The sequence below is a fragment of the Castor canadensis genome, chromosome 6 (assembly GCF_047511655.1).
Source record: "Castor canadensis chromosome 6, mCasCan1.hap1v2, whole genome shotgun sequence".
NCBI lineage: Eukaryota > Metazoa > Chordata > Mammalia > Rodentia > Castoridae > Castor > Castor canadensis.
In genome coordinates, this window is record NC_133391.1 from 84,476,876 (window position 1) to 84,502,792 (window position 25,917).

General features: G+C 34.3%; 1 protein-coding gene across 2 annotated transcripts in view; it reads left to right on the plus strand.

Moving 5' to 3' along the window:
- Pja2 (praja ring finger ubiquitin ligase 2) overlaps nucleotides 1–25,917 on the plus strand; it is a 71,671-nt gene that overhangs the window by 5,031 nt on the left and 40,723 nt on the right. For both annotated transcript variants that reach the window (XM_020181623.2, XM_074076980.1), the window contains exons 2-4: nucleotides 19,128–19,245; nucleotides 19,734–19,934; nucleotides 21,340–22,390. In XM_020181623.2, the coding sequence (XP_020037212.1) occupies nucleotides 19,215–19,245; nucleotides 19,734–19,934; nucleotides 21,340–22,390 (1,283 nt within the window). In that variant the 5' untranslated portion in view covers nucleotides 19,128–19,214. The remainder of the gene's footprint in view (nucleotides 1–19,127; nucleotides 19,246–19,733; nucleotides 19,935–21,339; nucleotides 22,391–25,917) is intronic.

Genomic DNA, 25,917 nt, shown 5'->3' on the forward strand with positions numbered 1-25,917 from the left:
TGTTCTGCATTTTACTTTTACATATGCTGTAAACCTACAATACCTTGTTACAGTTGTCTGTCTCTTGATATCCAAGATGATTGTTTCTAGGACCTACTTGTGAATGCCAGCATCCATGGATGCTTACATAAAGTGCACAGCATTTATGCCTTATGTAAGCATTTGTGCCTTCCATAAAATGGCATAGCATTGACATGTAACTACCCACATCCTTTCATTTACTTAAAATCATTTCTAAATTATTTATAAATATTTTTCATCTAGAGGGTAATGACAAAGAAAAGAAAAATCTGTAAATGTTCAATACTGATGCAGCTTTTGTTTTTCTGAATATTTTTAATTGTGAGTCTATAGATAGGGAACCCATGGAGTTGGAGGACCAATTGTACTATAGTTGTTTTAGACCTGTACTGTCCAACATGATACTCACTAGTTAGTATAGCTATTTAAATTTGAATTTAAAGAAGGCAGCGTATATTTAATTGAAATTGGTTTGTTTCGTTATGTTGGCCACTTTTCAAGTGTTTATTCCTTCTACTTGAAGAACTTACCTTTCACATTTGTTAGCAGTTCAGGTCTACTGATAATAAAGTTTCTCAGATTGTGCCTGATACTTTGTTTCACTTTTCCTTTTGAAAGATATTTTGCTGGATATAGAATTCTTTGTTCGTAATATTTTTTCTTACATTAAGGATGCCTCCATTGTATATCTTTTAATTTGCATAGATTCTGAGAAGTTGGCTATAATTCTTATTTCTGTTCTGTTTATTTTCTTTTTCCTACTATTTGGATCAAAGATGTTTTCTTTTATCATTAGATTTTTATACAGGTCCCGTGTGATATACCTTGGGGAGTTGTGCATGTGTGTGTGTGTTGTATATATCCTGTTGGGGGTGTAACTACACTTCATGGGTTTATGATTTGATCTCTTAAATCATGTATGGAAATTTCTAATATTTCTTCTGCCCCACAAATGTTCTTTTTCTCCCCCACTTGTACAAATGGTAGTTCTTTTAGTCCCATAATTCTTAGAGGCTTTATGTGGTGTGTGTTTTATTTTTTTGTCTTTTTTTAATTACTTTGTATTGGGTTTGGATAATTTCTTATCTGTCTCTAAGATCATTTAGACCTTCCTTGACTAGTCTTTTGAGGAGCTGTAGATCAGTGTTTTATCTTTTGCATTTTCATTTCTCTTGGAATTCCTCTTGAGTTATATGTTTTCACTTTACTGCTAGAGCCATGAACAGAATAATCAGAATTATTTTCATTTCCTTTTCTGATAGTTCTTTTATCTGTTTTTGTTTATTGGTTTGTCTCAACATTGGTTCTCATATTAGCTTTTTTGTCTTACAATTTTTATTTAATGATTAGTACTATATGGTGATCAGTAGATTGTGGATACTCTTATGTCTTGGACGTGTGTGTGTGCTTCTTCTGCTAGGCTCTTAGTATGGAATTACAACTGTGAACTACTATGCCCAGCTAGTTTGTTGAGATGGGAGTCTTGCTAACTGCCTGGGCTGGCCTCAACCACAGTCTTCCTGATCTCTGCCTCCTAAATAGCTACAAATGTTGTATTTTTAAAATTACTTTTTATAACTATTTATGCTGAGTTTTAGTGGTGACTTTTGTATCTTGATGTTACAGCTGTCTGTTTTAGTCCATTCTTGCTACCATAATAAAAACACTTGAGAATATGTAATTTATAAATCTAAAATCTACTAGCTGATTCAGTGTATTATAGTGAAGGATGCCTTCTACTTCCAAGATGGCATCTTGGAAGGTGGAAGGGCAAAAGTGGCCAGTTAGAGCCTTCCAGCCCTTTCATAAGGCACTGATACATTTACAGGGGCAGAACCCTCATGACTTAATCACTTTCTGAAAGGCCTCACTTCTTAATGTCACCATTAAGTTTCAACATGAAATTTAGAAGGAGTGCAGATGTTCAGGCCATAGTACTGACAGTATTGCTAAGATCTCTTGGATGTTTCAGATTTTTCCTTTAGGTTTCTTTTTGAGTTTTTAAAATAGACTTTTCAAGTTTTAAAAATTTCTACTTTTACAGTTCTTTTCTTTCGCTTCTATCTTCCTCTACTCCTGCTAGAGTTTTGTGTACTGTTAAGTAAAGTAATAATGGGCATTTAAAAAAAATATTAACATGTCGCCATTCACTGTTTGGTTTTAGTTTTTTGATTAATATGTTTTGTAAGTCCTGAGAAATTCTTTTTAAATTTTAGTTTTTTGAGAATTCCTTTAATTCTTAAAGTCAAATTTTGTTGAATGGTTTCTTTGTTGAATTGCTAATGATGTAATTCACATCTAATGATGAACCTATTTTGGAATAGATTCATTTTGTACCACTTTAAAACATGTTGCTGTAATTAGTTTACCTAGTATCTTGTTCAGACTTTTTCCATCTTCCTTGCTGGAGTTGATCTGTAAATTTGGCTATTGAATTTACTGGGCTTATAAAGGGAGCTGCATTTTATTGAAATGAGCTATCAATTCCTTTTCTATTATCTGCAGAAGTTTACCTCCTTGTGAGTAGACTTTACTGTTCGAAGTTTTTTAATGATAAAGAATCATCATGCTTTTCTGTTTATATTTGAATCAACTTTGACAATTTGTAGTGTTTTTGGAGCTTGAATGTTTCACTCAAGTGAACATTGTTTATAGTATTTTTATTTTTCAGCTCTTGGTTTATCTGAATTCTTTTTGTATGTATTCATTACTTGGGCTCCTGCCCATCTCCCAGGCAGTCTTCCTAGAGCTTTGTCTTTCCCATAGATGTTATTAAGGTCTTCTTTTTTGGTGGCCTGTGCCCTTTGTGTTCTATTGTTTTGACTGCGCATGATCAGGGAATCTTACCTTTATTTATCTGGCTTACGATTCTTTGGACTTGGTGAATATGAGAATTTATTTCTGTCTTTGAGTATTGATATTCATTCTCTCTTCTGTCTTTGGAAATGGTGTTTGTGAATATTTTCTACCTTCTCATTCTATCCTTCATGCCTCCTCTTTATTTTATTTCTGTTCTTTTTGTACATTATAGCCTGAGTATTTTCTTAATTTGTCTCCTACTGTGATAGTTCTTTTTTCAGGTAGTTCTAATCTGGGCTTTTACTTATGTATGGTGTTTTAGTTTCAATTACATATTTTGTTTTTAGAAGTTAACATTTGTTCTCTTTCTGATCTTCCTGGTCATTTTTAACAGTGTCTTCTCTTCTAGTCATGCATTAGCATTCTTATTTTTTGTACATTAAAGAAAAATCTTCATAGACATTTTCCCATTGTATCCTATTTTGTTAGCTCTTGTCAGCTTTATCTCACTTGTAATTTGTACTTCTTATGGACTCATGTTCCTTGAAATTTTATATGTGGAAATTCTGACTGGGCTGAAGATAAAGTGACTTTCAACAGACTCTGTACCCTTAGACTAACAGTACTTTCAGCTTGTTATTTAGGGGATCATGCAGGTAGTATGAATTGCAGCCACAAGCATTGCTGAGGTGAGCTTGTGATTTTTAATTGTCAGGTAAGACATCCTCGTTGTCCCTACTGTGTACTGCTCACTCAGAGCAAAGGCATTTTTGTGTGCTTTGATAAAAAAGAAGTTGAAATTTTATGATATCCTGTTCTGTAAGTTTGTTCTTCTCTAATGTTTACCTTACTTATAAGGAAGATGACCAGATGTCCTAGCAGGTTCAGAATAATTTTAATTCATACCTGTAATTCGTATGTAATGTGTCTCCTTAACCTTCTTTAAGTGATCTTACTTTTCAGCAGTATTGGAGTTTTGAACTCAAGGCCTTGTGCTTTCTAGGCAGGTGCTCTACCACTTGAGCCACGTCCCCAGCCCAAAATGATCATAACTTTTGACAACCTAGTTTAAGTGACTCATAAAAGCCTGATGCTAACAAAGACATTAAAATATTTTCTGCCAATTATTAATGAAGCATGTGTGTGAAAGAAAATATGGAAAATATTTAAAAATAGGCATAAAAAGTCACTGACTCTTATTGAATTATAACTTTAACACTTGGCCATATTTTCTTCCACTGAGTATTTAAATCTTCATGTTGAAATGTGCATATAGAAATGTATGTTAACCATGGAATGCAATTTCAGTAAATTATCACAGAGTGAATTCAATATAAGCATCAACTAAGTGGAGAAATAGAACATTATCAACACACTCATCTTTACCTTTCAACATCTCATTGTCCTCTCCAAAAAAACGGTGATTCTGTTATACAAGTTATTGGCCTTTACTTTTTAAAGGATTTTTTCTTTTTGTGCCCCAGTTATCTTTTCCCTACCTCAGCATCATAAAGAGTTCTGCTTATCTTTTAGAAGATTTATTGTTTAGTCTTTTAGGTTTTGATCTGTAATCCTTTTGGAATTGACTTTTTATATTTTCTTTGGAAACACAGGCCAAATTTTATTTTTGTATTGGTATTCAATTTCTGCATCACCATCCGATTATTTAGTGAAAAACGTCTCTTGAGCTGTATAGTGTAACATTGTCATAAGTCAGGTGTACATCATAAGTATCTACTATGGTCTGTGTTTCTGTGCTGTCCTGTATGATAATTTGCTAATCACATATACCATGTATGGCTGCCTACAATTAAAATTAGCTTAGATTTGAATACTGCCCAGTTTCTTCATTGCAAAAGTTTATTGGACAACCCTTCTCTATTCTGTTGTAGGTCTCTTTGTCTGTTCATTAATGACTTACTATATTTATTTTCAGATTTCTAAATCTCTTATAAATTGTTTGCTCTCTGAAAGAGTTAAATCTTTCTAGCTTGTTCTTTTTAAAGATTATCATGGCTCTTTTTAGCCATTTGTATTCCCATTTAAGTTTTAGAGTTACTCTGTAAATATCTGCCCCCAAAATAGGCCTGTACATCTTCTTTAGTTTCTCTTAGTAGTGTTCAACATCTTTCATTAGGTTTTTTGATATTTTTGATTGCTATTGTCAGTTGTTTCCTTTTAGAATAAAATTTATAATTTAATTTTCTAGCTATGTGTCAGAATATGATAACTATATCTCTCAACCTGCTAAAACAAATATTTATCATTGTAAAAGTTTATCTGTAGGCAGTCTTCTAATTTTGCCATATACAAGCATGTTGTCTGTGAATTACAAGAGTTTTCGTTCTTCCTTTCTAATCCTTGAATTCTTTCTCCCTTTTTCTTTTATTTTTATCGTACTGACAAGCACTCTCATTTGGTAGGTGCTTGAATACATTAATTTAGCTCAGATAATAGAGACTTCAAAACTGATGCCAAAAGGAAAACAGACAAACTACCAGTCTAGAATTCTATTCCTTTTAAAAATGTTCCTCAAAAATAAGCCAGGCGTGGTGGCACACAGCTATAATTACAGCACTTGGGAGGCTGAGGCAGGAGGATAGTGAGTTACAGGGCAGCCAGGGATGCGTAGCAAGACTGTATCTCATAAACAACAACAGGAAATAAGTAAATACAAACAGTTTTAGACAGTCAGAAACAGGGAGATTGTCACCAGCAGACCCATATTACATCAAAACAGACATTGAACAAATGCAGGAATGGAAATGGAACAGAGAATAGACATCAGACATCTTTTTTTTTTTTTTAAATTCTGGAGGTGCTGGGGTTTGAACTCAAGGCTTTGCTAGGCTGGCACTTTACCACTTGAGATGCACCTCTAGCCTTGGAAATAGTTATCTTAAAAAAGAAATATTAATGATTATTGGTGTTTGAGAAAGTCATCATACTGTTTGGTGAGTTTATACATAGAGTGAATTGCATAAAAATGAAAATAGGAGGCACTTGGGAGTAGGTAGTGTTAAACTGTTACAAGGATTGCATTATTTAGAGCAAGGTGAAAGAACTAATTTGAAATAGACAGTAGGAGTGTAGGTTATACTTTTATGTAAGGACAAGCTGAAATGGACTTGCCCTAACAAACACCAAGACCCAACTACTGTAGTATAAAGGTGATCTGCCTACAATATAATTGCCCGCTGGAAGAAAACTTAAAACATCTTTCATGGAAGGTAAATTATCCAGAGCGTCTAGGAAAGAGCATGCACCCACCATGCAGTAAGAATATATTTTGTAATTTCTAGGGTGATTACTAAAAGGTATATCAAGAAAGCTAGTAACAAGGTGTGGTGGCTCACAATGGTAATCCCAGCTATGCAGGAGGCCATAAGTAGGAGAATTGCAGTTCAAGACTGGCTCCAGGCAAGACCCTACCAGAAAAATAAAGCAACAGAGGTCTGGAGGCATGACTTAAGTCATAGAGCATTTGTCTAGCATGTGCCAGGCACCAAGTTCAAACACCAATACTCCACCCTTCCCAAAAAAAAAGAAAAGAAAAGGTAGTATCTGTAATAAAATGGAATAACTAAATGATTTGATCAGTACCAAAGAGCTAAAGAAAGTAGGAATCAAAGGGACAAAGAATAGATAAAGCAAATGAAAATAGTAGCAAGATGGCTTCAGTTAAACTGTATTGGTAATTACATTAAATGTAAATGGATTAAACACTTTAATGAAGACAAAGGTTGCTATAGATAAGCAATAGCTATGTATATTTCATTTATGGGAAAACACTTTAAATGTAATATACAGACAAGTCACAAATGGAAAGATAGAAATAAGTATTCCTGGCATATTCCAAAAGAAAACTGGTATGACTACATTAATAACAGACAGAATAGACTTAAGGAAAGAAGTATTCTAAGAGACAAGGAGGAAAAAGAACATATTAGTGAATCTATTCATCAAGAAGGCATATAATTCTAAATATGTGTTCCCCTAATATCACAGGTTCTAAATATATAAGATAGAAGTTAATATAACTAAAAGGAAAGGTCTACATTCATAGTGAGAGACTTTAGGTATAGATTTAAAGTAACTGGTACAATTAGATAAAGATATTCTTAAGGGAATAGAAAGTTTTAATGCCAAGATTAATCAGTTTAAGTTAACTGACATTTACATGGCATCATATCTAACAACTGAAGACTTTACATTATTTTTAAGTGCATATGGGACATTTGCCAAAATATTCTAAGCCATAAAGATGTATCATTCATGTCAAAGAGTTGAAATTTACAACTTACATTTTATTGCCACTATAAAATTAAACTACAGCTTAGTAACAAAAATGACCTGAAAGGCTCCAAATATTTGTAAATTAAGCAAGATATTTCTAAGTAGCTCATGGATGAAAAAAATGTCACTGTGGAAGTTAGAAAATATTTTAATCTGAAAAAATTTTTTTAAATTTCACAATTTATGGGCTGTAATTAAAGTTGTGCCTACAAGTAAGTTTATAGCATTTTACATAAATTAGTAAAGAAAGGTTGGAAGTGAGGAAGTCTGATTCTTAAAATGAGCAACAAATCAAACTCCTCAAAATATAGAAAGAAGGAAGAAGTATAAAAATATAAATCAGTGAAACAGATTTTGCAGTCAGTTTGTTGAGAAGACTTTTATAAAATGTAACCCTGTAATGAACTGGTCAAGAAAAAAAAATTGGAGAAAACACAAATTACCAAAACCAGGGATGAAAAAAGGAATCACTACAGATCCTGCTGATGTTAAATTGTTAGTAAAAGGAAAGAGTATACAACTTTATACTAAATCTATTTGATAACTTAAATGAAAGTCATAATTCCTGGAAAACACAATTTATCCAAACTGATATGTAAAGAAATAGAAAATCTTCAGTATTGCTACCTCTATTAAAGAAATTAATTTATGAAAAAAGGAAACCCCAGACCCATATAGATTCACTAGAAAATATTCCACTTATTTAAGTAAGATGTAATAGCAGATTTATGCAGAACTTTTTCTCATCTCCTTTTAAGATTTTAGCATAATGCATAACTTTGTAACAAAGTCTAGATAAGACTGGAAGCCAGTATTTCTCAAAAACATTGATATAAAAACAATCCAACGATAATGTAAAAAGCATAGTATATTATGACCAACATGGATATGCTCCATTAATATAAAATTGTTTTAATGTTTTAAAATCGGTGTAATCCATCCCTTTTAACAGAATAATGAATGAAATCCACAGGGTCATGCCTGTAGATGCAGTGAAATCATTTGATAACTCACTTGAGGTCTTTGTGTTGTTTTTTTTTTTTTTAAAACCCTCATCGAAGTAGTAGTAGAAGGGAACCCTAAATTTTGTAAAGGATATCAATAATAAAAAGCCTAGCCAGGTACCTGTGGCTTATACGTGTAATCCTAGCTACTCAGGAGGCAGAGTTCAGGAGAATCATAGTTCAAAGCCAGATAGATTGCAAGACTCTATCTTTAAAAAAAAAAAAAAAAAAACCCATCACAAAAAAAAGGGTGGCAGAGTGGCTGAAGGTGTAGGTCCTGAGTTCAAACCCATACTGCAAATAAATAAATAAATAAATATCTATGGCTAACATCATAGTCAGTGAAAACCTGATTCTTGCCCCGTGTCTGTCTCTCTATTCAACATTGCTTTGGTGTCCTAGCCAGCACGTCAGGAAAACAAAATAAAAATAAATGCAGAAATAAAAAGGAAATTGAAAAACCCAAATGCATTCATCAGCAAAATAGTTTAGCAAGGTGATTGGATATAAAAGCCAACATGAAAAAATTGATTTATATACTAACAACTTTTCAACAAGTGTAAAATCAAAAATTTTAAAGTAAATGTCGAATAGCATCAAAGTACATAGGATAAGTAAAAAAAAATCTAATAAAACATGGCAAGACTTCTATATAGAAAATAAACTCATGCTGAGAGACATTGAAAACTTAAATGGAGAAATATTCCATGTTTACACAGTAGGAGACTCAATATTGTTAAAAGTGTAAATTTTTCCATACTTGATCTGTAGGTGCAATACACTCATAACTAAGTTATGATGATTTTAAATTTATATCAAATGGAATTATGTCAGGTGTCAGGACATTCTAGGAAGTTATAGTAATTTAATAGTGTTGAATTAAAATCAATGGGCAAAAACACCAATGGAGCATCTAAAAATAGACCTTTGATTTATGAAAGGTCCACTGGACTTAGAAATAAAAGCATTTATTTTTATTATGATGTACTATGTCAACTGAATAGCCATTCTGGGGAAAAAAAACCTTGATCATTACCAAGTTCTGTACTCAAAGGTTAATTTGAAAGTCAATTATTAAACTTCTAGGGAGCACTTTCACAACCTTGTGACAGACAAATAAGATGCAAAATACATAAATTCGACTACATAAAATCAAGAATTTCTAGTTTTGAAGACCTCACTAAAGGGAAAAGGCAAACTACAGACACCAAAGGTATATTCATAATAAGTAAATCTGATCAAAGAGTTGTAGTGAAAAAATGTATCTCTTATAAGTCTAAGTGAAAGAGGCAAACATCCCAGTTTTTTAAAATATGCAAAAAGATGAGTGGGTTCTTCATGAAAGAAGACATCCAAAAGCCAATGTGTCACAAGGAGGCTGCACTACATCTCTACAAGAATGTCTGACACTAGAGAGTAACAGTATCAAGTTTACTATGGATAGGAAATAAAGTGATAACTTATATATTGGTGGGAATTAAATTGGTTCAGCCACTTTAGAAAACTGGCAGTATTTGTTAAAGCTAAACATGGCATTACACTGTAATTGAGTAATTGCAGGTCAGACGTACCTAAGAAAGATGAAAAACATGAGCAAGGATGTTTATAACAACATGGATGGATCCCAAAAATGTAGTGAGTGAAAATAGACAGACACATAACCCTGTGATTCCACTTAAATGAAGTTTAAGACAGGAGGAACAGATGTGGGCTAAAAAAAGGCAGGAGAGTGGTTACACTGGTTAGGGAGGAATAATGACTGGGAAGGTGCAAGAGAGAGCCTCATTGGTGATGATGATAATCTGTATCTCAATCTAAGAGATAATCAGATATATATGTGTACATATGTGTTCATTATGCAAATCAGATTATTACAGAGAAAAAAATACTTTTAAGTTTTTATTGTAAAAATTTACAATTTCTATAGAGTACAAGGAACTCCCATATACACATCGTCTTGCTCTTTAACATTTTGTCAAATTTACTTTCCGTCTCCCTTCCCACTTGCATCTCACACAGGCTGTTTTTTGTAGTTAGCACACACCTAAGGTGTGCTATAAATATTGCAGATGTCTCACTTTATTCTGAGCATTATTTTTCTTTTATTCATATGTGCATACAAGACTTGGGTCATTTCTCACCCCTGCCTCCACCACCTCCCTTACCACCCACTCCGCCCCCTCCTTCTCCCCCCCCCACACCCTCAATACCCAGCAGGAACTATTTTGCCCTTATTTCTAATTTTGTTGTAGAGAGAGTATAAGCAATAACAGGAAGGAACAAGGGTTTTTGCTGGTTGAGATCAGGACAGCTATACAGGGCATTGACTCACATTGATTTCCTGTGCGTGGGTGTTACCTTCTAGGTTAATTCTTTTTGATCTAATCTTTTCTCTAGTACCTGTTCCCCTTTTCCTATTGGCCTCATTTGCTTTTAAGGTATCTGCTTTAGTTTCTCTGCGTTAAGGGCAACAAATGCTAGCTAATTTTTTAGGTGTCTTACCTATCCTCACCCCTCCCTTGTGTGCTCTCGCTTTTATCATGTGCTCATAGTCTAATCCCATTATTGTGTTTGCCCTTGATCTAATGTCCACATATGAGGGAGAACATACGATTTTTGGTCTTTTGGGCCAGGCTAACCTCACTCAGAATGATGTTCTCCAATTCCATCCATTTACCAGCGAATGATAACATTTCGTTCTTCTTCATGGCTGCATAAAATTCCATTGTGTATAGATACCACATTTTCTTAATACATTCATAAGTGGTGGGTCATCTTGGCTGTTTCCATAACTTGGCTATTGTGAATAGTGCCGCAATAAACATGGGTGTGCAGGTGCCTCTGGAGTAACCTGTATCACAGTCTTTTGGGTATATCCCCAAGAGTGGTATTGCTGGATCAAATGGTAGATCGATGTCTGGCTTTTTAAGTAGCCTCCAAATTTTTTTCCAGAGTGGTTGTACTAGTTTACATTCCCACCAACAGTGTAAGAGGATTTCTTTTTCCCCGCATCCTCGCCAACACCTGTTGTTCGTGGTGTTGCTAATGATGGCTATTCTAATGGGTGAGGTAGAATCTTAGTGTGGTTTTAATTTGCATTTCCTTTATTGCTAGAGATGGTGAGCATTTTTTCATGTGTTTTTTGGCCATCTGAATTTCTTCTTTTGAGAAAATTCTATTTAGTTCACTTGCCCATTTCTTTATTGGTTCATTAGTTTTGGGAGAATTTAGTTTTTTAAGTTCCCTATATATTCTGGTTGTCAGTCCTTTGTCTGATGTGTAGCTGGCAAATATTTTCTCCCACTCTGTGGGTGTTCTCTTCAGTTTAGAGACCATTTCTTTAGATGAACAGAAGCTTTTTAGCTTTATGAGGTCCCATTTATCTATGCTATCTCTTAGTTGCTGTGCTGCTGGGGTTTCGTTGAGAAAGTTCTTACCTATACCTACTAACTCCAGAGTATTTCCTACTCTTTCCTGTATCAACTTTTTAGAGTTTGTGGTCTGATATTAAGATCCTTGATCCATTTTGAGTTAATCTTGGTATAGGGTGATAAACATGGATCTAGTTTCAGTTTTTTGCAGACTGCCAACCAGTTTTCCCAGCAGTTTTTGTTGAAGAGGCTGCTATTTCTCCATCGTATATTTTTAGCTCCTTTGTCAAAGACAAGTTGGTTATAGTTGTGTGGCTTCATATCTGGGTCCTCTGTTCTGTTCCACTGGTCTTCATGTCTGTTTTTGTGCCAGTCCCATGCTGTTTTTATTGTTACTGCTTTGTAATATAGTTTGAAGTCAGGTATTGTGATACCTCCTGCATTGTTCTTTTGACTGAGTATTGCCTTGGCTATTCGTGGCTTCCTGTGTTTCCATATAAATTTCACGGTAGATTTTTCGATCTCTTTAATGAATGTCATTGGAATTTTGATGGGAATTGCATTAAACATGTAGATTACTTTTGGGAGTATAGACATTTTTACTATGTTGATTCTACCAATCCATGAGCATTATTCTGAGCATTATTTTTTGTTTATCATCAAATGAAATTTACTACACTTTGGGAGGTGTAATGAAATTGTCCATTTTCCTATAGATCCCTTGGTGTTTCTTTTCATTGACCTAGAAACACCTGCTGTTGCTCTTTCTGAACTGATTTGACTTGTGTATATCCATGGAGGGAAGGGAAGGGAAGGCAGGGACCTTCTTAATTTGCACCACATTTGAATCAGAGATCTGCCTAACTAGAGGAGACATACATTTGAGGAATGGTTTTCATTTTGATTATTACTGAATTGATATTTTCTTTCCATACAACTTGTCTTTGATTCTTGTATACTTCCAGTAAATCACAGACTTTGCTGTTTTTGATGCCATTGTAATCCCAGTTACTCAGGATGGAGGTGGAGATTGGGAGGATCAACAGTTCAAAGCTAGCTGGGCAAGTTAGGAAGACCCCCATCTCAGTAATTAAGCTGGGCATGGTGGTACACAGCTGTAATTCCAGCTGCATGAGAGATGTGGGTAGGAGGATCACAGCCTGAGGCTGGCCCCAGACAAAAAGTGAGACCCTATCTGGAAAATAACCTAATAGCATAGAAGGGCTAGCGGGACGACTCAAGTAGCAGACTACATGCCTAGCAAGCACAAGGCTCAGAGTTCAAATCCTGGTACTGCCAAAAAACATCTTTACTGTTTTAATTTGTTGGGTATATGCTATTCAATTCATTCCTCACATATTTTTCTATATAGTCAACATTTGGTAAAGTAGACACTATAACAGATTGGAAATAATTTTCAGCTGCTTAAATACAAGATTTTTGGTTGCTCTAAAAATGTTTTTGATTACATACAGTGTATGCTTATCATGTTTTTAAATAACTTCTGTATCAATTCTGATTTTATTTTCTCTTTACAATAGCTTGCAAAAAGTTTTACAGAAGCATTATATTTAACATGTTTAGCTGTCTTCCTGTAATGCCTATATCAAAGTAACTTTCGATGTTGCCAGGAATAGCAAAATCATTTTATCTCAGAAGTTTTAACAGTGTACTTTTTTTTTTTGGTCAGCAATGGGGTTTGAACTCAGGGCACTCTACCACCTGAGCCACTCCACCAGCCCTAACAGTGTACTTTTAAAATTGCTATCTGGTTAGGTGTTAACTACCAATTCTCCGGTTGTTCATTTGCAGAATATGGTAGTTATATCTTAAATATTTCCTGTATGGCAACCTTAGCTTCCAACAGTTGTGGTTAGTAGCAGTAGATCACTTGCATTTCTGCAGTTAGTTTTAGTGATGTGTCTCCTTGTTTATAAGAACTCATAGAAATAATATCATCCCGGTCCTCATTTATCATGTAGCTACTAGTTAGAAACCAACCAACTGCTGAGCAAGTTTTCACTTGTGTATGTGGATTAGCATCCATGCTGTGGGTAGAAGGTATGAGAAATCTGTTGACAGATTGAAAAGTGCAAGTGTGAGAAATGATTTAATTGTAAGCTTTGAATGTTATCCAAAAATTTTACGTATTAATCTCTTCAAACGTTTTGTCTCAGCAACTGAAAATAGAAAAATGAGTGAATGTTAGCCAGCTAAATTAAAGCATAGTTGATTTCAGCTTATATGAAACAACTTCCAAATAACATTTGTCATTGTCATAAACTAATTTTGTCATACAGTTTATGTTTCTGAATTTATGGCTCAGGTTTGATACGTATAAATTTTCAAAATTCTTTTTGTCTAAGGAATTACTTTTATATTAAAAAGCAATACAGGCAACAAAATTATGGAAGTTTATTTTGAGAACTACTTTAAGAAACATTTCTAGTGCATTTTGGAAGCATATATGTAAAGCTAAGATACAGGAGAATATAAAATAAATACTTCAGTGGGATTGGAAGAAAAGGAAATACTTCTCCCTTTAAATAAAGATCAAATTATATATGTTTTTCAAGTAGCATTTCTTTTTCTAGAAAAGACAGTTAAAGTGAGTTATTTCTGGTTCCCAGTGGATGGGTCACAAGGGTATAGATACACTGTCTATTAAAATTTCTTCTAGAAGTTCAACTGATTTATTTCTCGCTCTGCCTAAAACTTCATTTTAAAATCAATTCTAAAAGTAAGTAGCAGTTTAGTGGTCCAGTAGCAGTTTAGTGAGTACTAGGTGAAGAGAGCAGTGTGAGTGCCAAGTAGCAGTTGTGACTTTGCCAACAAGCAAAGACCTGTACATTTAATTCTGATAGTGCCATTGTCAACATGTGATTTGTCATGTTGATAGTAAGTAGATCTTCTAAAGAGAAAGAACATACTGTCATGAGATGTATTAGAAAGTCTTTGTTCTAGCAATAGGTAGAAATATAAGAAAATTCAGTATCTCCAGAGCCACACTTTTACATTTTTATTTTTTGTGGTAGTGGGGATTGAACTCAGGGCTTCACACTTGTTAGGCAGGTACTTTACCGCTTGAGACATTATTTGTATCTGTTATGTACTCCAGGATAACTAGGTAACTTGTTATTCTGCAACTCAGATATTTTATTATCTCAAATTTTTTGTGGGCTAGAATTCAGGAACAGCCTTATTGACTAGTATTTGCTCAGTGTTTTTCAGGAAATTGCAGTCAAAATGTAGGAGATGGTGGGGGGCGGGGGGCATGGCTCAAGTGGTAGAGTGCCTGCCTAACAGGTGCACAGCCCTGAGTTCAAATCCTAGTACCGCCAAAAGAAAATGTAGAAGGCAGAACTGAAGGACCTGCTTCCTAGATGACAGAAGACCTCAGTGGCTCATAGCAGGAAGCTATCAAAATTTGACCATGTGGATCTTTGCATGGAACCACTCAAGTAATACCTAGCTTTTCCCAGAGTGAGTGTGCTGAGAGAAAGCAAGGAGGAAGTTTTAATGCTTTTTATCCTCTTGTATATCACACACTCACATTTATCATACTATCTTCTTTAGTAACACATCACAAAGAAAATACTCAAATACCGAGAGTAGTTATAAGCTTACGTATCAAAGTTGGAGTTTAACTCAAGATATGCCCAAATACTTACCTTGTTTGCATCAGAGAAAGGAAATTTGTTTCATTCATTCATTGATAGTTCCTGCCAAGAGCCACTGAAGTCTTCTGTCACCTAGGAAATAGATCCTTCAAGTTCTCTCATTCATTCAGCTATTATTTAAATACATACTGTACTAATCAGTTTAATAGACACAGTGCATTGTGATAAAAATAAAACAAGGCCTTTGTAAGTTCACTAGTTTGCCCTGGGAGATGTATATCCCTTGTCTGTGCTTTTCTTCCCATTCCTTTAAAGATTGTAAGGGCTCTCTCAGCTTGTTGACATAATTTCCTAGTTGAAGTGATAAAGTGATGACTTTAGGTTAGTAATTGGAAAGTCTTAGGTTAATACTTCCCTGAATAACTCAGTTTATTCTTAAGCAGGAACACATTTATTTATGTTTTTTAAAATTACTGAGTATATAAAACCCCCAAAACATTTGAAATGAATAATTGTCAGAAGTAGAGGAATCAAGTGTTATTTGTTAGGCAAACAGGACAGAAAATAGAAACTAAAGGTCCTAGTTGACTTTAGATACAGACTTGCAACTGGTGAGTTAATCATTTTAGTCTTGACATATAACTATGATCTTTATTCTCATCCCTTTTTGTTCTAGTTATTTTTTCTTTTTCTTGTTATACTTTTTTTATGCTTTAGAGACACAGTGAGATAAAATGGTGTCCTCAGATAAATAGAACTGATTGGTATCTACGAGACAACTGTAGTGTCTAGTGTGTTCATAACACAAGAACCACTATTGAAAACAATCAAGCGGCAGAGAACAAGAAAATAAATTTTTAAAGGTAATTACAGTGAATAATGAAAGGCTAGAAAAGTGAATGAAATCTCCCAAACACAGACTGAAAATCTGGAAGAAAATTTTAGAAACAAAGAGGTAATCCATGTGGGCCAAATACAGAGATAATAGAAAGAAAAAGAAAGGGCATCTTTTTAACACAGATAAGAGTCTTTAAATTAACACAGCCCAGCCATCACTATATAGGAGAAAATTTTAAATGACTTTCCCCTAAGTAATTTATTATGAAATTGTAGGGTACCAATTATTTTTTGGTGGTATTGGAGTTTGAACTCAGGGCCTTGTGTTTACTGGGCAGCTTCTCTACCACTTGAGCCATGGATACCACCTGAGCCCCAGGATACCAGTTATTAAGACAAGATCTTAAATATTCCACAGAAAAAAGTGTGGTTTTCCTACAGAAGAAGGGAAAATTAATTGACCAGATATGTTATCTCATTCTTTTTAAAAATTTACTTACAAAGAAAAGAGATTTATTTAGCTCATACTTCTAGAGAATCAAAGGCATGTTGACCAGGTACTTTCTTAATAGTAAAAAGGAATGCCAGAAATAATGTCTTTCAGAATTTTAGAAAAATGACTTGATCTTCAACTATACCAAAATGTGAGAGAAAGATAAAATATTTTCAGGCATGCAAGAACTTAAAGTTCATCTTCTGTATATACTTCTTGAAACAATTATTTAAAAATCTTATAGTAAAGGGGGAAAATAAAGAGAAAAACATTGTATTCAAACCAGGGATCTTGACTCAATGCAATAAAAATAAACCACAAAAGTAATTAGTAATAGGCCTTGAAAACAAATAGCGCAAATTTAGATCAGGATGGTGGAGGGCTCTAAAATGAGTATCTTTAAGTAGAAATTTAAGAAACATAGTACTTTTTATGTTTCCTGACCTCTTTCCAGTTCCTCTCTTACCAGCATCCCATCAGGCTTTTGAACATCCCATTCTACCAGTGGTGCCCTTAGCAACATCTCTGCCCTCCATCTTTCTATCTAGTGATGAGCTATAGGTTCTCATCATCATACTTTGTCTTTTGGCACAGTGAATCATTTCTGCCTGAAACTCTTCTCTTGACATTCACATTCCCTGATTTTTCTTAATCTCACTGACCTCTGTTAGTTTTTCTGGTACTTTATCCTGGCCTCTGAATATTGTATTGTCTCAACGTTCACTGCTTGTACTTGTCCTTATACATTTAGTGATCTTGCCCAGGTTCATGCCTTTTTGAGTATTACCTATGAACTGACAACTCCCAACTTGTTTCTTCCACAAATTTTCTCATATGAATTAATGACAACTCCATTTACCAGTTGCCAGGCTGTAAAACTTGGAGTCAGCCTGAACTCCTTGCCTTCTTTTATGTCATGTCAGTTAATCTCTTTGGCTCTACTTTCACAATTTATCCAGAACCTCTGTCACTTTTCTCTGCTTTTCTCTTTGTCTAAACCATTATGATCTGTTGCTGTTATATTTTGCTAGCTTTGAACCAGGCTCCATGCCTTTGACCTTGTTCCCCTTCAGGTTATTAAAACAATAGCCAGAGTATTCCTACTAAAACAAGTCGGATATTCCTCTTTTCTGCTCAGAACTGCTCAGTAGTTTTCCATCTCCTTCAGAATGAAACCCACAAATTTCTCACATTAGCAATAAAGATCTGTGTGATCTGCTCTGCTGTTTTATTCCCCCCACCTTTCTTAATTAATTTTCCAACTTCATCTGTTAGTTTCTTGCTCATTTTATCCTTGATTTGCTATTAGTTATTTCTGGAGGTTCTCACTTGACAATCTTTTTTGTTTACAATGCTTGGAATGCTCTTTCCCCTCCCTCACTTTAAATGTTTGCTTCAAAGATACCCTCTTGATGAAATTGTTTACTCCTAAAGAGCTCTTTACTCTCTGCTTTATTTTGACCCATAGAATGTATTGTCTAATGTGTTATATATGTTTTGTTTTCTTTAGTGCCTGTGCCTCATACTGTAATTTTAGATACATTTATCCATTTTATTATTGTTGTTTCCCCAGCTCTGAAAATAATGCTTGAAACTTGATAGAACAAGGTATTATTTCAAAGAAAAGACTTTGGGTAAAACATTCGCAGTATGAACTTGTATCCATGGTCATGCTGTGGATGACACTGATGTGGGAATATTCAAGTTGTTTGATATTATTTTTCTTATTAGGACAATGTTAATCAGAGCTGTGTTTTTGCCAATATAGGAAGATCATTATTTTTATATTCATTTTCTCTTTTGCTATTGCTAATCTTCTGACTTGATCCAGATTTATTAGAAGAACACAACCTGTTGAATTTGTGATTTTGAGAGTGAATGTAGGTGTGTTCTATATGTAGCTACCAGGGTCCAACAGATGATGTATATAGTTAAACTCACTTCCAGAGCTGTCATCTTCTAATGAATTTGCATTAGTGATAGACAATTAGCAATATCTCAAGTGTTTGAATAGAAAAAACTTTTGCTAAACTTTAAAAACAAGCTGAATCTTCTTACATAGTAAATAAACAGAAGAAAGACTTTTGTATTTGTTTAATGGTAAGTTGTATTCCTTCCCTAAAACTAGATTTTTATTTGGGATTAAATTATCTGATCATCTGACTGATGATGATTAAATTATCTGATCATCTGACTGATTATAACTACATCATTGTTTATACAATACGTTAATTATGGTTATTTGCCGTTAAACATTTAAAGGAGAAGTTTGTATTCTTAGGCTTAATAAGAATTTTAACAATGTTGAGGCAAAAGAAACTATCATGCTTGATGGAGAAGTAAAGATAGCATATGTAGTAGACTCCCAAATAGTTGCCCAGTCAGCCCTTCTCCATATGTATTTGCTTATTTACTTGTAAGCTATATTTGTATTGTTGTCTATGGTAGTCATAAGGACTACTTACAACTACTGAGGTCAAGGTTGTCAAGAGCAGATGTAAATCTATATTTCAGATAGCCATTTTGATAGTTTTGAGCATTTTAAAACATTGATTTGTCAGATTAGGTTATGTTTTTCTCAGTGATTATAAGACTAACAAAGAGCTTCACCAGAAGTATCAATTTCGCTATTTTTGTTTTGTGCTTTTATTACTAATACTTTGTTCAATCCATTGTTTCTTTATAGGAATCTTTTGCAGCTTATTCATTGTGTGAGTAAAAACTACATCACATCCATAATTCTACTGAACTCAGCACACAGAAACTGCCATACATGTCACAGTTCACTGAAAAAGAGCCATCAGGTAAGGAAGGTGTCAGTTCTATATTAAGGACTTCTTATTTTTCCCTCTGAGTACCTTAACTACCATTTGTGACATGTCATCATCTGATACATGGTCTTAACTAAAGGCCAGTTTTGTTTACCTGCTTAATATTCTCTAGCCCATAAAGAGCTTTGGCAGTGTGATAATTTGGTTTATGAAAAAATCTTTTCCGGTAGATTTCATCATGAAAATCTAAAATACATCAAAGGAACCCAATTTTAAAAGATAATTTGGGGGGCAGGAGGCCAATAATTCTGATTCTACAGTTTTTCATGTTTAATTAAATAGCATGTGAAGAATAGTATTTTATGCTAATAGTAAGTTTTATTTGATGTTCATATGATTTTGAACATATGACTCATGAGGTGGTGAATAATAGCGTATATGTTGAAGCAGTTTTTCTCCAACTAGTTGCTAGAATGAAGGTCATTGGTGTTATTCTTTTATTTATTTTTATTTTTTTTCAGTAATGGATCAAGAATCCAGCAAGGGTGCTTGGCCCAAACCTGCAGGAGGATATCAGACAATTACAGGCAGGAGATATGGAAGAAGACATGCATATGTCAGTTTTAAACCATGTATGACGAGACACGAAAGAAGCTTAGGCCGGGCTGGTGATGACTATGAAGTGTTGGAACTAGATGATGTTCCAAAAGAAAATTCCTCAGGTATATAACATGTAATTACTTAAGGGTTATTAGTATTTATATTGGGATTAACCTTGTAATATTTAAATTTTTGAGTTTCATGTGTGTAAATACAGTGCATTTCCTATCAAGAAATGCTATTTTGAACTTTTTATTGAACTTAATAAGCACAAAAGAAAATAGAATATTGCCAGTCATTAAAATAAAACTACAATGATATGGCACTGGTTTGACTGCCACCTCCTTTAGCCAGAAGTCAATTTTCAGCAGCTTCTCTCCCAAAATCTTAATGTGAACTGAGTATATTTTTCACTGCAAACTACATTTAATTAACTTTTAATTTTATTTCTAAATAATTTAGCTTAACTAGTTTATTTTTCATTATTTTATAAAATGAACATGCCAAGTAGCAGTTAGTCAACTAAAACTTCTTAATTATTCAGTGGTGAAATGTATTTTGCAGATATCCATGTACTGTAGTTACAACGTTTTGGGCTGCATTCATTTTTTCATCTGGTCCTAAGCAAACTTAATAAACCTAGAATATTTGTACTGTTTTTTATATGTAAGAATCTGAATTACCTGCTAAAGTCATTCCACTAAAGAATTTTACTGGTTTTTGCAGTAAGACTGAACTTTAATTATTTTATAACTTATTAATCTTTGTTCCAGCAAATCTCAGTGTCTTTTTAAAAATTAATAGATTAGTGGTAATGAAAGATAGTTGTGCTTAAAGTAATGTAAAGGGTAGATTTAATTTTATTCATTCTCAGACATCTGAAAACTAAGCTATGGCAAACAAAGTCAGAATATTGACTAATTTGTTGTTTTCAGTCATAGCTGTAAAACATCTAAAGTTACCTGTTATCATCAATGTATTACAACACTCCATTTTGGGGATCGAAGTCTGGTACATGTTTAGACACTAAGATATAATTTGAATTAACTTCAGAACACAAATAGAGTCTTATTTCTCTTAGATCTATAATCTGTGCTTATTGTGTTGCCATACTACTTTTGAAGGTTTCATTTCTATTTTTATCTATGTGTGATAAATGGAGGTAGATTTGGAGATTGGGGGGTGGGGGGGTAGGTTGGTTGCCCTGTAACTCCACCTTTGCTTTCCATTGTGTAGCCTGTCATTAGCCCCTCCTTTATGTCTTGCGGGAGGTTTTGGGTATTAGGATTTAGCTGAAAAACCATCTGCAAAAGAAACATGGGTGAAAGGATATTTAGAAGCAAAAATAAATTCATAAGGTAACCAGTATGTGCTGCCAGTTAAATTAAGGAGCATAGAAGCAAATCAATTCAGTCATATTTTCAAGTAGGTAATAATTGGTATAATTTCCACTTAAATGATAGTTATTTACTTAACATTTTATCTGAATTAATCCCTCCAAAATGTTTTCTTTTGTTCTCTATAAAGGTTCCAGTTCATTGGATCAAGTTCATTCTTCCTTATCCAACGAACCTATATTTGACAAAGGTGAAACAGAAATTCCTACTTGTGATACAGCATTGGTCCAAACCATTAAGAGCAGTCCATCCTTTGCTACAGAACATCAGAGTGAGGAAGTCAGGGAGACCTTAGAAAGCAGTACAACTCTTCATAATCACTCTGAGGCAGAGTATACTCCAGGAGCTTGTAATGTCTTAAGTGTCCAAAATGGAATTGCATTGGTTCATACTGACTCTTATGATCCAAATGGCAAGCATGGAGAGAATAATGACTGTCTTCAACTTTCTGCAGAAGTTGTGGAAGGTGGTGGATATCAGGAAGCATTAGGCAATGCAGTTTTTGACCTGGAAAATGGAGAGGCAAAGGCATATACTGGTCTTTCACCACCAGTTCCTTCCTTTAACTGTGAAGTAAGAGATGAGTTTGAAGAATTAGATTCGGCACCTTTAGTGAACAATTCTGCTGGTGATGCTGAGTTTGTTCATCAGAACAGGCAGGAATTTCAGAGGTCCTCTTCTGAAGATGAAGTTGTTAGAAAGAAACAAGATAATAATGACCAGGAAAGACAGACAGAAAATTCAACTGAAGATGCAGCCTGTGTTCCAGAGCATATTTGTAATGAACAAAATACCAGTGACAGGGACAGTAATCATAGAAGTTCTCCTGAACAGGTAGTGAGGCCAAAAGTGAGAAAAGTGATAAGTTCAAGCCAGGTGGACCAAGAAATAGGTTTCAATCGGCATGAGGCTAAACAAAGAAGTGTACAGAGATGGAGGGAGGCTTTAGAAGTTGAGGAATGCAGCTCAGATGACCCCTTAATAAAGTGTGAAGAATTTGATGGAGAACATGAATGTATGTTCATGGATCCACCCTACTCAAGAGTTACACAAAGAGAAACAGAACATAACCATGTAACACCAGAAAGTGGAGCCACAGCAGGAAGGCAAGAAGGTCGAGATAACGCCTTTTGGAATGGCTGTGGAGATTATTACCAACTCTATGACAAAGATGAAGATAGGTAAGGCCTTATACAATACTTTGTCAGATTGTGTAGTGAACTAAGTGGTGTATTTCTAATACCATGATGTTTGATGGACTGTCTGATGTGTTCATGGAGTTAGAGATTTTGACTTCAAATATTCTTAGTGAGCACTAACCATGCATGCAAACTACTGGTTAGAGTTTTTCACAGAAACTTTCTGTGGACCATTTTAGTAGTTTGCAGAAATTGGAAGTCTAGACAATGGATTATTAGGTACTATAAAGGGTAGAGATGCTAATTATTTCAATTAATGATATTTCGGTGAATGAAATGTAAAATACTCATTGTATTAAAAATTTTTTAAATTTATTGTATCAAAAAATTTTTATATATTCATTATACAGGGGTGGGGGGGATTCATAGTGACAATTCCTGTTAGATGTATATTGTGCATTAGTTACATTGCCTCCATCATCTCTCCCCCCAATCTCCTCCCTACCCCACTTAAAGCAATTGCAAGAGATTTCTTAGTTCTGTTTCATATAGGTATGTGAAGTCCACCTACCATATACTGTCACCTTAATCTCCTTCCTTCACCTTTCTCCCTCCTACGTACCCCCCCACACTACCTATTTTACAGTCGTTTTTCATTATTAATATTTAAGTTGATGTTCAAAGGCGTGTCTTAGTGTATGTCCATTCAACCCCTTCCACTAATCTCCCTCACCCCTTTGTCTCCCACCCCCCATTTTCAACAGCTTTCAGTATGCATCCTCATGTCCTCTACCTTCACATCTTATGTTATGCGATATTAGTGATGCTCTACCATTTCTTCCTGTATTTTTAATCTATGTCAAGCCAGTTTAGGTTTAGAAAGTGATTAAGATCACAAAAACAATGATTGGTAATATTGCATTAACTTTGTTAATAGTTATAAATATCACCATTTGCATTTTTATTGGTTCTACCTGATCTTTCCACCACTAAGTTTACTTTTTATCTTCATTAGCTTTTAAAAATTCTCATTAATGCCTCTGTGTGGTAGGTACTGTTATTTCCCACATTCATAGATATGGAAACTGAGGCACAGGGAGTTACTAAGTTCCTATGGTCAGAAAGTGGCTAAATGGTAGAGCTGGACTTTTCCTCAATTCCAGAGGCTATATTCTTCATCAATATAATGTACTGTTTCAAGAGAATGTACAACTTTTCTTATAGTAAGCATTCTGATTTCTTTTACAAACATAGATTCCTTCTTATCCAAACCATAACAACAGAAATAAGAAAGAAATGGAGAAATTCTTTGCACATCTTTTGAATTTTCATTAACTCAGAATTGAAACTTTTATGCATCTTTTTAAGCTAGTTGCAACCCCAACAGTGTTCAGTTACAGTGAAATTGCAAGATTTCATGAAGTAGAAGAAATAATTGTTCTTTTTTTAGCTAGAAAGTGGTATAAAGGAAGAACTTTACCATTTTGAATTTTAATGGATTTGTCATAAGCTACTATAATGTAATATGTGTTATTATTGAAGACAATCGAAATGTGATTTCCATTGAAATTTTGAAACTTTTAAAGGATAACAACTAATTTCTGCATGATCTGCTATTTTTAAAGCGAACAATAAAGTTAAGAATTTTTTGCCTGACTTTTAATTTTTTAGTTTGAGTCCATAATCTTATCCACAATCACAGAGTTCTACAAACCGAAATTGGCCAAAAAAACTGACCTGATAATTGACTTCCTTGATTGTTGATCTGGATCTAAATTGAAATGAGGCTCTTTCTTCATGTATTTCATATATTTTGTTGCAGAAACATAAATGTACTTGATAGCTTTGCTGGACCCCTTTGGGGGTAGATAAGCAATATTTCTAAACCTGGGAAGAAATATCTAAATTTCAAAACATAGTCAGCCCTAAGACTTTTTGATTGGATTGTGAACCTCTGTTAGAACTCTATGTTATAAAAACAAAGAAAGTCTTTGATAATTTATCTTTTTGAAAGTATAAGTTTGTTGTACTTTTTTTCCTGGTTATGTTTTTATTTCTTGGAAGAAAATTCTTTAACTTGACTGTACCTTCACCACTGAGAACACACTCATCAAAATTCTTAGTTTTGCTTGATTCTTTTTTCTTTTTCTTTCTTTCTTTCTTTCTTTCTTTCTTTCTTCCTTTCTTTCTTCCTTTCTTTCTTTCCTTTCTTTCTTCCTTCCTTCCTTCCTTCCTTCCTTCCTTCCTTCCTTCCTTCCTTCCTTCCTTCCTTCCTCCCTTCCTTCCTTGCTCCCTCCCTCCCTCCCTCCCTTCTTCCTTCCTTCCTTCACTCAGGGGCTCACCCTTGCCAGGCAGGTGCTCTTACTGCTTGAGCCACTCCGCCAGCCCCGTTTTGCTTCATTTTTAGTCAGATCTATCATCATGTAATGGAAATGATGAAATCTTTATATTCTTTGCCGACTGTAAGAGGTATTTTTCTTGACTCCTGGTTTTTAAATTGGTATCTTTTGTCATTTATAGAAGTGTTATATTTACCTAGGATTCTGAACTTTAAATAGGGTGTTTTCTTAGTATACTTGCAATATTTTTCCTGAGTGACATCAATGTTATGAGCAATGGTAAAGTTTTTGCAAACAGAGTATACAGACAGAAAAACACTTATCCTCAGTAAAAACTTTGTTCTTTCAACTTGTTAGTAATATATTGACTTACTGAACTCACAGTTGGGGTGTGCCAAAATGGTGGAACTAATTTCGTAACATTCTTGTAAGATACATTGAAATGCTAGAAACAATTAGGTGTTTTTGTTTTTTCTTTTTAAGAATCATAGAATAAGTTCTGAAGGATAGTGGTTCTATCTTGGATTCCACTTGGATTTGCATATGTAAGCCTTAAGATATATTTTAGGACCTTATTTCAATACTCTGAACATTTTTCACACGTACTTCTATTTCTATGCTTCTGTTTCCTGTTGCCCTCCCAAATTCCCTGCCAAGTATTTTAGTTACCAGCATGCCTTTTAACATGGTGGCAGCCAAAGGTCAAATTATAATAGCCATACACTCTTACTAAGTTTCATTTTGCCCCCTCTTCATCTGCCTGATACTTTACTGTTGTCCAATGCAGTTCAGATATTAATAGGCTGGAGAAATGGGGAAAAGGTCCTACTTTTCTAACTTTCTTGAGAAGGAAACTTTGAGTTGTTTTCTCTGCTTATAAAACTTGAAAGTGGTAACTTGCAAAGATTTTTTTGTTATGTTTGTATTATAGTAGTGGCAAATAGATTATGACAAACTCACTGTGACATTTTTAGATATGGGAACTATGGCCACTTTTGAAAAATTCTAAGTGATAACTTAGTTATATCTGAAATTTTACACTCAATGGGATAAGCATTACAGCTGGTAGCATTGCTCCAAGCTGTTTGACAGGAACTGAGCACTACTTTATCAAATTAGAACTGCAAGGAGAATTTTAATAGGCAGCATATAATTACCAGACTTGGAATTAGACCAAAGAGCTAAGGTTAGCACCTTGCTCTTTTGAAATACACCCCTAGAACTTTAGTA